General features: G+C 41.0%; 1 protein-coding gene across 2 annotated transcripts in view; it reads left to right on the top strand.

Moving 5' to 3' along the window:
- The window catches only part of GJA3 (gap junction protein alpha 3), a 654,666-nt gene extending 644,756 nt beyond the window's left edge, over nucleotides 1–9,910 (top strand). For both annotated transcript variants that reach the window (XM_085621555.1, XM_085621556.1), the window contains one exon: nucleotides 4,342–9,910. In XM_085621555.1, coding sequence (XP_085477681.1) covers nucleotides 4,359–5,660 — 1,302 coding nt within the window. In that variant the 5' untranslated portion in view covers nucleotides 4,342–4,358 and the 3' untranslated portion in view covers nucleotides 5,661–9,910. The remainder of the gene's footprint in view (nucleotides 1–4,341) is intronic.
- The last annotated feature ends 2,505 nt before the right edge of the window (nucleotides 9,911–12,415 follow it).

Below are 12,415 nucleotides of genomic sequence, written 5' to 3'. Positions count from 1 at the left end.
ATGAACATTCTGGACTTGCAGTTCGGGATGATAGGCCCCAAGCTGCACTGTGTCCAGAACAGCTCTGATGAAAAGGAGCATCTGGGAGGGAGCCAGGTGTGACTTTGAAACTGTGATAGTGAACCCCAGCTACTATAGGAGGTTTACCGCAGTCTGGAGGTGGGAGATGACTGCTTAGGGCGAGCCCGCCTTTAACAGCCAGTTATCGAAGTAAGGTAAGACTGGAACCCCTCATATCCGCAGATGTACTGCAGCTACCGCTATCACCTTGGTGAACGCCTGAAAGATACTGGTAAAGCGGAAAGGGAGCACAGAAAACTGATAATGCGTGTGATTCCCTGTCAACTGCTGGCAACACCTGTAGGCAGGCAGGACAGGGACGTGTAAGTACTACCATGCAATCACCCGTATTATTGGCAGACAGGACCTGAGCTACTGTGAGCATTTTGATCTTCTCCTTCTTCAGGAAGAAGTTGAGAAGTTGTAGTTTTAAAATGTGGTAGTGTTCACCACCCTTTTTGGGCCCTAGAAAGTTGGGAATAGCATCCATGGCCTACTTCTGATGCCAGGATCCTATGATGGCTCCTTTAGTCATAAGAGCCTGTACTTCCTAACATCATAAGGAGAAGTGGTCCTCCATCAGCTGGTCATAACAAGGTGGCATAGTTGTCGGTGTTTCCAAAAAATGAATAGAGTAACCCTGCTGGATGATTTGGAGTACCAACTTGTCCCATGTAAAGGACTACCAGTGAGACAGGTGATGGAGGATCCTGCCACCGGCTGGGTGCCCGTGATGATATGAGGGAAAGCTAAAGGGGTTTGGAGGCTGTGGCTGCTAGGAGAGTGGTGGACTACGCAGACCTCTGGCTGGTGGTCACACGTTCATGGCTACGAAAAGTCTGGGAAGCATGTTGGCATTGGTGGCTGACAATAAAAGGTCGAAGTTGATAGCCCCTACCATTGCGACAGAAGGCGCAAAAGACAGAGTGGGGTCAGCTGGGGGTGGTAGAGAGGTCCAAGGACCTGGCAGTGGCCCAGCTGCCCTTAACGCGCTCCAGCACTGAGTCTGCCTTTTCACCAAATAGGCGGGAGCCATCGAAGGGCATGTACATAAGGGAAGCTTGGACATCCACTACACGTCAGTGGTTTTCAACCAGGCATGGTGTCTTAGTCCCACTGACAACACAATTGCTCTACCTAGTGAGTCAACCATGTACCGTCCACAGCAGATGGTGAACTTTGCTGTGTCTCTGCCATCTGCAATTGCCTGTGACAGTATGAACTGGGCCTCCTCAAAGACCATGGGCAGCACACCGAATAACAAACAGTGTGGGTGTATTGGTCCAAAAGACAGCGTTCACCAACCTCAGTGCTAGGTTGGCGGAAGAGAACATCCTCTTGTCATAGGTGCCCAGACTTTTGGATTCCCTATCCAGTGGAATGGAAGGCAATGTGACAGGGTTGACCACAGAGGTAGAGACTTGGGCCACCAAGTTCTCCACAGTGGGGTGGTGGTGAGGAAACTGGGATTCCAAAGAGTAGGGTGATGGTAGTGTGCAATAGTCCTGTGCATAGGAGCCCCTGTAAAGGGCTTGGACCAGATCATAAGCATGATGTCTATAAGGCTTTATTGAATGGGAGGAGTGGTTAAAGGGGGAAGACTCCATGTAGAAGCACCTTTGCCAAGACATTAGTCTTGACCGCCACTGAGGGCAGCTGAAGGTCCTGGACCACAGTCGCACATACCCTCAATCATCACAAAAGAGGCCCTTTCCTCCATAGCCACCGTGGGATCAAAACCAAGCCAGTGTCTGGTGTTGCCCAAACCACTGGTGTCTGCCAGTTGCTCGTACTTGTTGTTCTCAGGTTCATCAAGGGGGTTAGGGTAGCCAAAAGGGTCTTGAGATCCCTCCTGTAGTCTCCCTCTCCAGGTCTATCAAAAGAAAAAGGCACTGGCTCTGACTCGGAGAGTCTGGTGCCAGCTGAAGTCATCATTGTGTTACGTTGATCCGGCTCCATACCGTAGAAGGTCCCAGCCTCATGGGCAGAGCCGCTCTGTATCTGACACCAGATCCAAGGGGCCCAACTTGCACCTAGAGTAAACCCATTGGGGACTACCTCCAAACCCATGAGGCCCGTTGGCGATCCGGAGGAGTAGAGTTGTCCAAATATGAGATGCATGGTCTCATAGAACTCTGTGAGTTGGGTGGGGTTTTCCAGCTCTGGGGGGTGTGGGGAAGACCCAGGTACAGGCTCCCAAGTGGAAATGTGGAAGTGAGGCCTCAACTTGTGTTGTCGTTCCCGTGCCTAGTCCTAGGACTTGGATCAGCATGTTGAAGGTGAAGACCACTTCAACTTCTTGTAGTTCTTATTTTTGTGAGACTTACCTAGCGAAGACTATGACCATAATGACAAGCGTCAACAGCGGCACCCTCAGCAGTCCTAGGACCTTCGACATGACTGGCATCTTGATTGTCGCAGGATCATCTGACGTTGGGTGGCAAGGAGTTTGAGGGAGCGCTCCTTCACCGCCTTTGGGTGCATGGTGCAGCAGTCCTTGCAGTCCTTGGAACCATGCACCACAGCCAAACCAAGTGTGGGTCTGTCCCAGACATCTGCCTGTGACAGGCACAACAGGGGTTGAAACCTGCTGTTATTTTAGGGGACATCACTAGTACACCAGGAGACATTGTCTCAAAAAGGGTTCTACAAAATGCTGAGACAAAGTCAGTCAAAAAGTAACTAGAGGTAGTTCTCTCTGGATCTACGCTGACTGGCACGGAAAGAAAAGAGCTGATGTCAGCACACAGGGGTGGCACCTATAAATGTACCACACATATCATTTACGGCACGCATGTCACAGACGCTGAGCCGAGCGGCGACACGTATCGACAGGCAAAGGTACTTCTTGAAAAGTTTCCAGATTCAGTCTGACGCCTGAGGATAATTCTAAGGTAAGGAATCCTTGGGTAGAAGCCTCTATCAGATAACCAAGGTTGCTTCCTCCATTCTACTCTTCAACCAAAACCCAGACTGGAAGCTTTGAAGAAGGTTATGTTTGCTAATGTCCTTTTGTACTTAGATGAGTACCATGTTTATTGTGTTTTAGCTTTGATTTTACAATAAAAATGTAGCTTGAGCCTTCTTGTGTTGTGATACAACTCTGTATGTACACAGAGAGGCATTGGTTATGCTTGTACTGTTTTGACAAGAATTACCGCACATTTTGATGTGAACTTGCTTGATATGGAATCCTCATGAAATGCCGAATGTTAGATGAGGATATGATACTGATTACCGTAAATGTATCAATTTCTCTGAAAGAAGAACAAATCAACATACCATGAAGAGATTATGAGATGAGGTTAATCTGTTAGCTATAAATTAAGATTTGATGTTGGTAATTTTGCATCAGAAGCTGTTTCCTAAGAATGTAAACAATGGGAAGGTGGGAGGGAAATTGATAATGGTCTGAGTGTACCACCAAAGATGGGGCCTGGGTTATTTGTCTCTAGGGACCACTGGGCAATGAAGTAGTTAGGATTTGTGTTTATAGCAGATACTCATTTTATTTTGTGGACTTCCAGTCTGTTCATACCATCACGCTTTTGTGAGAGCCTAACATTTTTCTCCAAACCCTTAATCCTTTACTAGTGGTTAAATATTGTCAGTACAATGGTTTGGAATGTTTATGGCTTTTCACCCTTATTGTTGTTTGTGCTGTTTCTGATAGGTTTAATACCCAACACACGGTTTTCAACCAAAACGTAGATGGACACTTAGCAGTTCCAAGGGAGATTGTTTTTGACAGGTTTGTTAATGGTCTGCTGGAGATTTGTGTTTGTTTAATTTAAGAGAGGGTTTGAAGATACATAGAGCTCAGAACATCGGTATTCCTATAGTGGATGGTTTTGTGATCAATTCAATCTGGATTATCTGGGGTTTAGTCGTTCAGTAGACCTTCTGTAGTATATATGCTAGGCAAGTGCTTCAAGTCAAATCTCAAAATGAGGGACCCTCTTTCCTTGGGCACAGCTCATGGCAGTGTCATGTTGCACAGAAAGCCTATCTACAAAAATATCCAGTGTCACTAGAGGAGCACAGTATTACTTACCCCTCACACTTATAACTACACTGTAATGAAATGCCTGTGTACTGAGTTTAACAATGGGATATTATTGACACCACATATGCTAAGCATAAATTAACAGTTTTACATTTCTGTTTGAAGATAATGTGATGCATGTTTACAGAGCAACCAAACAATGATTGTAAGAGTCTAAATGTATTGTGTTATGTATTCATTTCTCACTCTTTCTTGTGTCCTTATTTATATTTTAGACTAGTCTCCAGGAATAATGGGTGACTGGAGCTTTCTGGGGAGGCTATTGGAGAATGCACAAGAACACTCTACAGTTATTGGCAAGGTTTGGCTGACCGTACTTTTTATATTCAGGATTCTGGTCCTAGGAGCTGCAGCAGAAGAAGTCTGGGGAGATGAACAGTCGGACTTTACTTGCAACACCCAACAACCTGGTTGTGAAAATGTTTGTTATGACAAAGCCTTTCCCATCTCCCATATCCGTTTTTGGGTACTTCAGATTATCTTTGTATCCACTCCCACTCTTATTTACTTGGGCCATGTTCTACACATTGTTCGAATGGAAGAGAAGAAAAAAGAGAAGGAGGAAGAACTCAGGAAATGCATGAAAGACAGTGAGGAAAAAGAGCTCCTCTCCAAAAAGGGAGGTGAAAAGAAAGAAAAGCCTCCTATCAGAGATGAAAGAGGAAAAATCAGGATAGGAGGAGCCCTCTTACGCACTTATGTTTTTAATATAATTTTCAAAACTTTGTTTGAAGTTGGGTTTATTGTAGGACAGTACTTCCTTTATGGTTTTGAGTTAAAGCCCCTGTATAGGTGTAACAGGTGGCCATGCCCAAATATTGTGGACTGTTTCATTTCCAGGCCTACTGAAAAGACAATATTTATTATATTTATGCTTGTAGTGGCTTGTGTGTCTCTTTTGCTCAACATGTTAGAGATTTATCACCTAGGGTGGAAAAAACTCAAGCAGGGCATGACTAACCAGTACATCCCTGACCAGGCCTTTAATAATAGCGCACCAGTGTCACCACCCCCTCGAGTTGCTCATCTGGCCATGGGATATCCACCCTACTATACTGAGGCCTCTTGCTCCCCTGCAGCTGTGCCTTCTGCTATGATACACCCAGCATTCTCCAGAGCCCCTCCACCAGATTTCAAAATGTCACCACTTGTGGAGAAGCATCTCCATACTTCTTACTATGGTGGCTGTGGTCACCACCAAGCACTGGAAGATGAGCAGAACTGGGTTAACATGGCAGCTGAGAAACAAACACGGGAGAGAAAACCTGGTTCTACATACACCACAAGCACCTCTTCAGTCAGTGCCTCTACTAATGCCTTCAGCAGCTTGCGAAAAGAAAGCAGTGGCCTGACCATGGGGATTGTCAGCAGTGGGAGCAGCAGCAGTCTGAGTGGGAAGTTAGAGATGGAAAATGGACCAGTGACCACTAAGGTGGAGATGCATGAGCCGCCGGTGATCTTAGATACACGGCGATTAAGCAGAGTTAGCAAATCCGGTGGCAGTAGAGCACGGTCAGATGACTTGGCAGTATAGCTTATGATCCTGTTGCGGCCAGATATATTAAAATAAAAAACACAATGGGAATACTGGAAAACACAATATAAACAGAAAATTGAAAAGAAGATGTCATGCCAGGAAATATGTGGGAGATCAGTTTTAGATATGTTACCTTTGCTGTTCAAACACCTAGAGAGTTCTATCGGACAGCACACTATTCAGACTGATTTGACCATTCAGGGGCACTTACTCAGAGGGCTACCAGCATGTAAGTACTATTGCAATAAATAAAGTGTCATACAAAGAAATGTACCACTAGTGTTTAAAAAATGTTCGCTTGTTGACAGTGTGGCACAACTGAATAGTTGTGGCAGGCAACATGTGGCATAATCTAATAAGATAAAAAAGGAGTTAGTTATTCATTTAAAGTTAAGCAATGGTGCATACTGTGTCTTGAGATATTGAAGAAGGCTTTCTCACTGAAGTAAAGTGGTTATTTTCCTGACCTTTAAACAAACACCTTAATCCAATTACATTGAATATGTTTCCACCTTTAAAAGAACATTAATTTTTTTAATGACCACTGAAATTGCACGGGGGTCAAAAAAGGAATTCCCTCATTATTTTTCAGAAGCCTAATTACACAGGAGGAAACATGTTGGATTAAGGCAATTATGATTTTAAGCAGAAATATTACTCAAACAAGGAGTATGCAATAGCCAGATAGTTTTACAGATAGATTATAGTACCACAAGTAGAAATGTACTGTAGACTGCATTTCCTACTGCAATATCAGATTCCTAGATGCAGTGGTATACCACTGGCCCCTGCATCCGCAGAGGTGCGGGGGGCCCCAGAGAACCAGGGGGCCCAAGTGCGGTACTGTGCACAAGTGGCGGGCCTCTAGCCTGAGAGATCCTGACTAGGTTCGGAGAGTGGTGAGCCCCTTTCATGTACTTTGCAAGTGGGGCCTCCTCAATTTTTGTTACACCACTCCTAAGATGATTGTAATTCATCAATATAAAACTACTTAAAACTACACAGTTTACTCATGTTCTTAATCTCATAATGAAATGTAAGAAAAGGAATGTGCAGTGGAAGTTACTGTTGTATCAATCAAATGACACAATATCATATACTGTATTCAGACATTAACTGTAATGGAATACCAATTTTCCAGATATGCTGCTTCTGGAAAGTAGTCATCTAATGAATTATAAATGATACATGCCAAATCCAAATCCAAATATTAAACATGTTAAGCAGATTTAGAAGCAGCAATAATGTAGTTATGATAACAGTACTTTGGAATTCTATCAGTGAATGCAATTCACAGTCTAAACTGCAATATTATACAAAAATACATGTTTTCGAACTTTAGACCATGCCTTAAGAAGTGAATAGTGACTATTTATTATTTTATCAGCTAATTTGTACATTGCATTTTGTAAATGCAAAATAGTAAAGACAAAGTTATTGCCAGTCGACAAAGTCCAGCGAAAAAATTCAGAGTCTGTATATCTTGGTAATCATTATTTTACCACATGACCAGTTTAACAGCAATACCATTTTCATAATGAAGTCTATAGCAGATAACAACACAAGGAATAGTCTTCAATACTGTGATTCTAAAAAAACAATTACTAATGCATCGTAAATCTGCATAAAATGAAATTCCCAAATATAAAATGGGTTTAGAGATGAAATGTGGGTCTGTCTGCACCATTATTGTCATATAGGAAAGAAACATGTTGAAGTTTCTGTCCCAGCACAACAATTGCCTTTAATTGTCAAACATGTTTTGTCAATATTTTGCATTCTCCAGATCGGGGCTCACTGAAGTATGTATATCAAGCTGCATGGTTCAACTGAAGAAGGCTTAGGCAATAAACACATAACAAAACATAAATAAAAAAATATAAATTCCACATAAATAATATCATGTAAGTACATCTATGTCCATCTTTGCTCGTGAATGTGTTACCTGAGAAAGAGAAAGGTCCAAGCAATTCCAGGATGAGCTTGCAGGAACAAATAAGAGTTTGTTTAATGTGGTCCAATTGAAATAACATAAATTGAAAAGGTTGGCAATAAGGATTTCCTGGAGGGCTAGTTGTGGATTTTCTCTACTTCAATATGGTTCAGTACTGATTAGCTGTTTCATATCCTCTGAAAAGCACCAAAATAAAGAATTGTGATGTCCTTTTTTAGAGTCTAACCTAATTTGATCTCCACAATAAATTCAGTGATTAAGGTTATTTATTCCTAAATGTTAATTCACACTGATGTCCTTCTCATACCACATGAAAATCACTGAGTACAGCTGAATAAAATATATACAAATATATGGCTCCCCTGAATTTATAGGCTACACAAGTGGAAAACTAGCTGATGAGACTATGAACTAAGATGAAAAACAAGAACTATGTCAAACCCACCCTGAAAACATTCATTTGACCCCTGGTTCAGCAAAGGAAGATTGTCTAAAGACACAAGGTTTTTTCAGTAAGGAGTTGGACCCAAGTTGGCCCCATTATCCACTCCACAAACCTTAATCCAACAGTTAAACAAACAAAATCCTATAATCAAAGTTCACACAGCTGAAACTTAGGCCAGATCACTTGGGGTACAATGGCCCTTGTCCTTACCTCTAGAATGTACATGATCTATCCTTGATATCACAATCAAACCAACTGCTCTTTCAGAAGCAAACAAAACCCACTGTTTACTCCTGCATCCAGGACCAAATTATATTTGAAAGTGTCAAGTTCAAGCCAAGAACAATCCAGTTTCCTAGTTGTTTCTTAGTTCACCTTTTACTTGTCAACCAGTCATGAACACATCCAACACATTCTAATAGTTGGTTGCGTAGCACAATTATCATATATTCATGGTTTCAGATCTTAGAAGCCATAATCATATATTTTTGACTTGATCGGCTGTCGCAAAGTGGAGAAACAACAACTATTCACTTCAATGGGCACTAAACCCAGTATAAATAATTCTGGTTAACAAAGAACCAATATTTGTCAGGGTAAAAACATTGACTATATGCAATGACAGATATTAAAGTTTCACTTAGTTGTTTTGCACAATCGTCAGAAAATGCAAACCACTAAATTTGCATTTGAAAGTTACTATTTTAAAACATTTGGACAATATTGAAAAAATTATTTTAGTTTGAATCTTTAAATGACTTGTTCACCTAGGCAAAATGATAACTATCTAAAACAAATTGTGAAAGAGATGCACTTTGAATAATTTCTTTATAATGACACTATTTTCCAATCATTTTTACAATTGCAAACAGTTCTTCCAATAATTGATGTATGTTGAAATAGTTCTAAGTTTTAGCACAACATTTTAATGTGGCATTGTTTTAAAACAGGACTTGACAGTAATTTTACAATGCCATGTTTATTTTTCGAACAAGAAATGAACCAGGGACGAAAATGAAGACATCTTCTTTATCAGGTGTTAAGTCTTTTCTCATTAACTAATTATTCATATTTACGCAATCCTTTAGCATAGAAAAATAAATGGGTTGTTTTCCTTCAAATATGTTTCATTTGCTGCAGATCTTTTTGTGGAATGTCATGGCATAGTGTAACTGATATTTTCCAGTTTACATTCACTTTTAAAAGCAAATGACAAAACAAATCCTTAACAGACTGATGACACCAAAATGATTTTTAATAAAATACTGGTTTGTTTCACATCTAGTGCTGTACCACTAGAAAACTTTTTACTTTGATTGGATTTTAGATGTAGGGTAACAGAAGCTAAAATGAAGGGCTTAGATTGCACACATGCTTACAGAATACAATACGAAAAGGCCTATTTTTATGAACTGATCACAAACCAGGCACCATTTTATCACACTTTTTATTTTTTTGTGTTTGGATGTTATGTTGGTAATTAGCTGAGATATAGTTATTAAGGTTAAACGTCAAATGGAATGCGTGTAAAGAACACTAAGTGTTAAATGAACTGAGAAAATTTTACATTTTTTGAAAAAAATGATTACATAAGCAGCTAAGCTAGTTGTGTTTAGATGAAAAAGTTAGTTAATTAAAATGTTCCTGAGATAAATGTTTCTCATTTACAGAAATTCTCACAATCAAAAAACTTGTATTAAAGCTAATCATAACTCAGAGGTTTGTGTTACACAGAGGGTTGCTATTCTCCCATTGCATATTTTAACAATAGAAGTTGAGAGTTCTGGTTAGCCAGTGATGTATATACACAAACATCAGCATACTGTCTTCAACTAAGTGCCTTGTGTTTAAAAATTCTGTAAGGACAAGTTGATGTAAATGTTAATTTACCTCAAATGTTTACAAACTGTTACTGAATAAAATTTTTGTACTGTATTTTTGCCTCTTACATTTAATGGTGAGTTTGGCACAAATGTTAGCATACGCTGCTCATCCCAAACAAAATCTATGTATAACTATTATTAGGAGGAAATAGGGTAAAACCATAATCAACAATGTCCCGAAAGTACAACTGAAATTGTGAAGGGATAGCACAGTATATTAATGATAAAATAAATAAAATGATGCATCAATTAATTATAAAATATTTGTATATTGTGCTTTAGAATCTACATGTACAGAAAAGCACAATTTTGTTTTTTAATGAATACAACACACCAGAAGAGCTACAATGTAAAATAAATGTTTCACCGTGATTGCTCGGAACAAAGTATTTTTTTAGAGTTATTGAAGAATATTTCCAAGATTGTTGCAAGATGCAGTTGTGCATAAAACACTTAATGAATTGAACATAATGTAAATAGAAATTTATATCGGAGTGAAAGTGGCCATTTAATGTGTGAAATATTTTACCACTGAATGGGAGTTCTTTTATTGCATGGTCTACAACCTAAATTTTGCTGCTTGCACACAATGTACCATAGACTCACTCAAACCTAAAAATGTTCACTGGCATCACAGTGCACATGTGAGTCCTTATCTCGACAATGTACATCTCACCGTTCTCAACAGCATAGCTGCATGTGAGAGACACTTGTGTATCAGCTGTAAAGGCTGCTAAGGCACCTGCAACCCACTGATACTGGGGAAGTGGCATGAGGCACTAAATAGCAGTAGTTAGTCCATCAAGCTTGTGCTGCATGAGGTACATGTTTCCTGCATTCTTGGAGAGAAAGTAAAATGAAAATCAAGTACCTTGCTGCCCACTCTGCTGGAAAAAGTGAATCTTGATGAAAAAATCTAATCCTAATAATGCGGGCAACAAATAGTTCAAGCTAAAGCAAGGGTGACTTGATTATCGAAATGTACATACTCTTACCCAAATAAGCAATGGGATACTATGTAGCACGCATAGGGTACTTGAATTCAGCTGGCTTTACAAAAGGCCAGACACAATAATAGACATAAAGGCATTCAACATAATAAGTCATCCTTTCTTTTGGATTCTGTACACAGGATACAAACCAATTTTAGACTATATTGCTGCTCTGGCCATTTATATTTTCATACTGCAAAATATTTTTATTCTCAGTTTATTAATGATGTGCTTAAATTATATGGCTGCTTCAGGAAAGTGCATTGACTCTCACGTCATGATCACCTTAAGGAATGTTATAAAGAGCTTGTAGCGTGCACAAATACTCTAGAGTGTCCTGGCGCGAGAGTGAGCTGGGGGTGGAGCAAGCAAGAGCCATTTAGAAGAGCTGACTGAACAGATGCGTCTTTAAAAGTTTTTTAAAAAGACAGCAGTCTTGAATGTGCTGTAGATCCGAGGGGCGAGCATTCCAGGCAACTGCTGTTTTTACAGAAAGAGACTGGCCCCCCAAACGTGATCTGCGAAATAGCGGAATAGTCATCCGACGTAGAGAGGCAGACCGCAGGGATCAATTGGGCAAAACGTCTCCTGAGATACACAGGGCCTTGGCCATGGAGGGCCCTGTGCAAAAGGGTAAGGGCCTTACATTGTACCCGCTGGGCTACAGGCAGCCATTGCAGATCCCGTAAATGCTGCCGAACACTAGATCTCCTAGAGATGTTGAACAGGAGTCTGGCTACGGCATTCTGTATAGTTTGCAGTTTTTTCTGCAAATACCCAGGAATGCCAATGAACAATGCATTGGCATAGTCGAGGTGGGAGAGAATCAAGGCACGGGCTACAGTCTCTTTAGCCTCTCTAGGGAGTAAAGGAAAGAACCTTCTTAAGGCCTTGAGTGTGCCAAAGCAGACTCCGGTGAGCTTTTTAACATGATCAGCGAACCGGAGATCCTCGCCGAACCACACCCCTAAGTTTTTTGCCGGGCCTCCCTCAGAGTTAGGACAAGGGGAATCTGGGGGCCACAGAGATTGTCTGAAGGGCGGAGGAAACTGGCCGTACAGGAGAACCTCCGACTTGTCCTCATTGCACTTCAAATGGGCCTTCAATGTCATACTGTACCTATATCTGATTTCCCGGATTGCTTTCAAGCTCTTTATTTTACTATAAAGGAAGCGCAATGTCCCGTTCTTAATGGAATCCTAATATATCGACCTCCAGGCTCGAGGGCCGATTTTACGCACAACCTTTTTCAGTCCTTGGAACCCTACTTTGGTCAAGAAAATCTTTCCATTCTGGGTGATTTTAATTTTCATTTAGAACGGCTTGACCTACCTGATACATCAAGCCTTATTGAGACCCTGGCGTCCTGTGGACTCACGCAGCGAGTCAGCAGGGCCACCCATCGCGCAGGCCACACATTAGATGGCATTTTTTCAAATGATCTTCGTTTGACCATCAAAGACCCGGTGTATCTTTCC

This window comes from Triturus cristatus, chromosome 8, assembly GCF_964204655.1.
Source record: "Triturus cristatus chromosome 8, aTriCri1.1, whole genome shotgun sequence".
Taxonomy (NCBI): Eukaryota; Metazoa; Chordata; class Amphibia; order Caudata; family Salamandridae; genus Triturus; species Triturus cristatus.
This window is presented reverse-complemented; position numbering and strand designations above follow the sequence as displayed.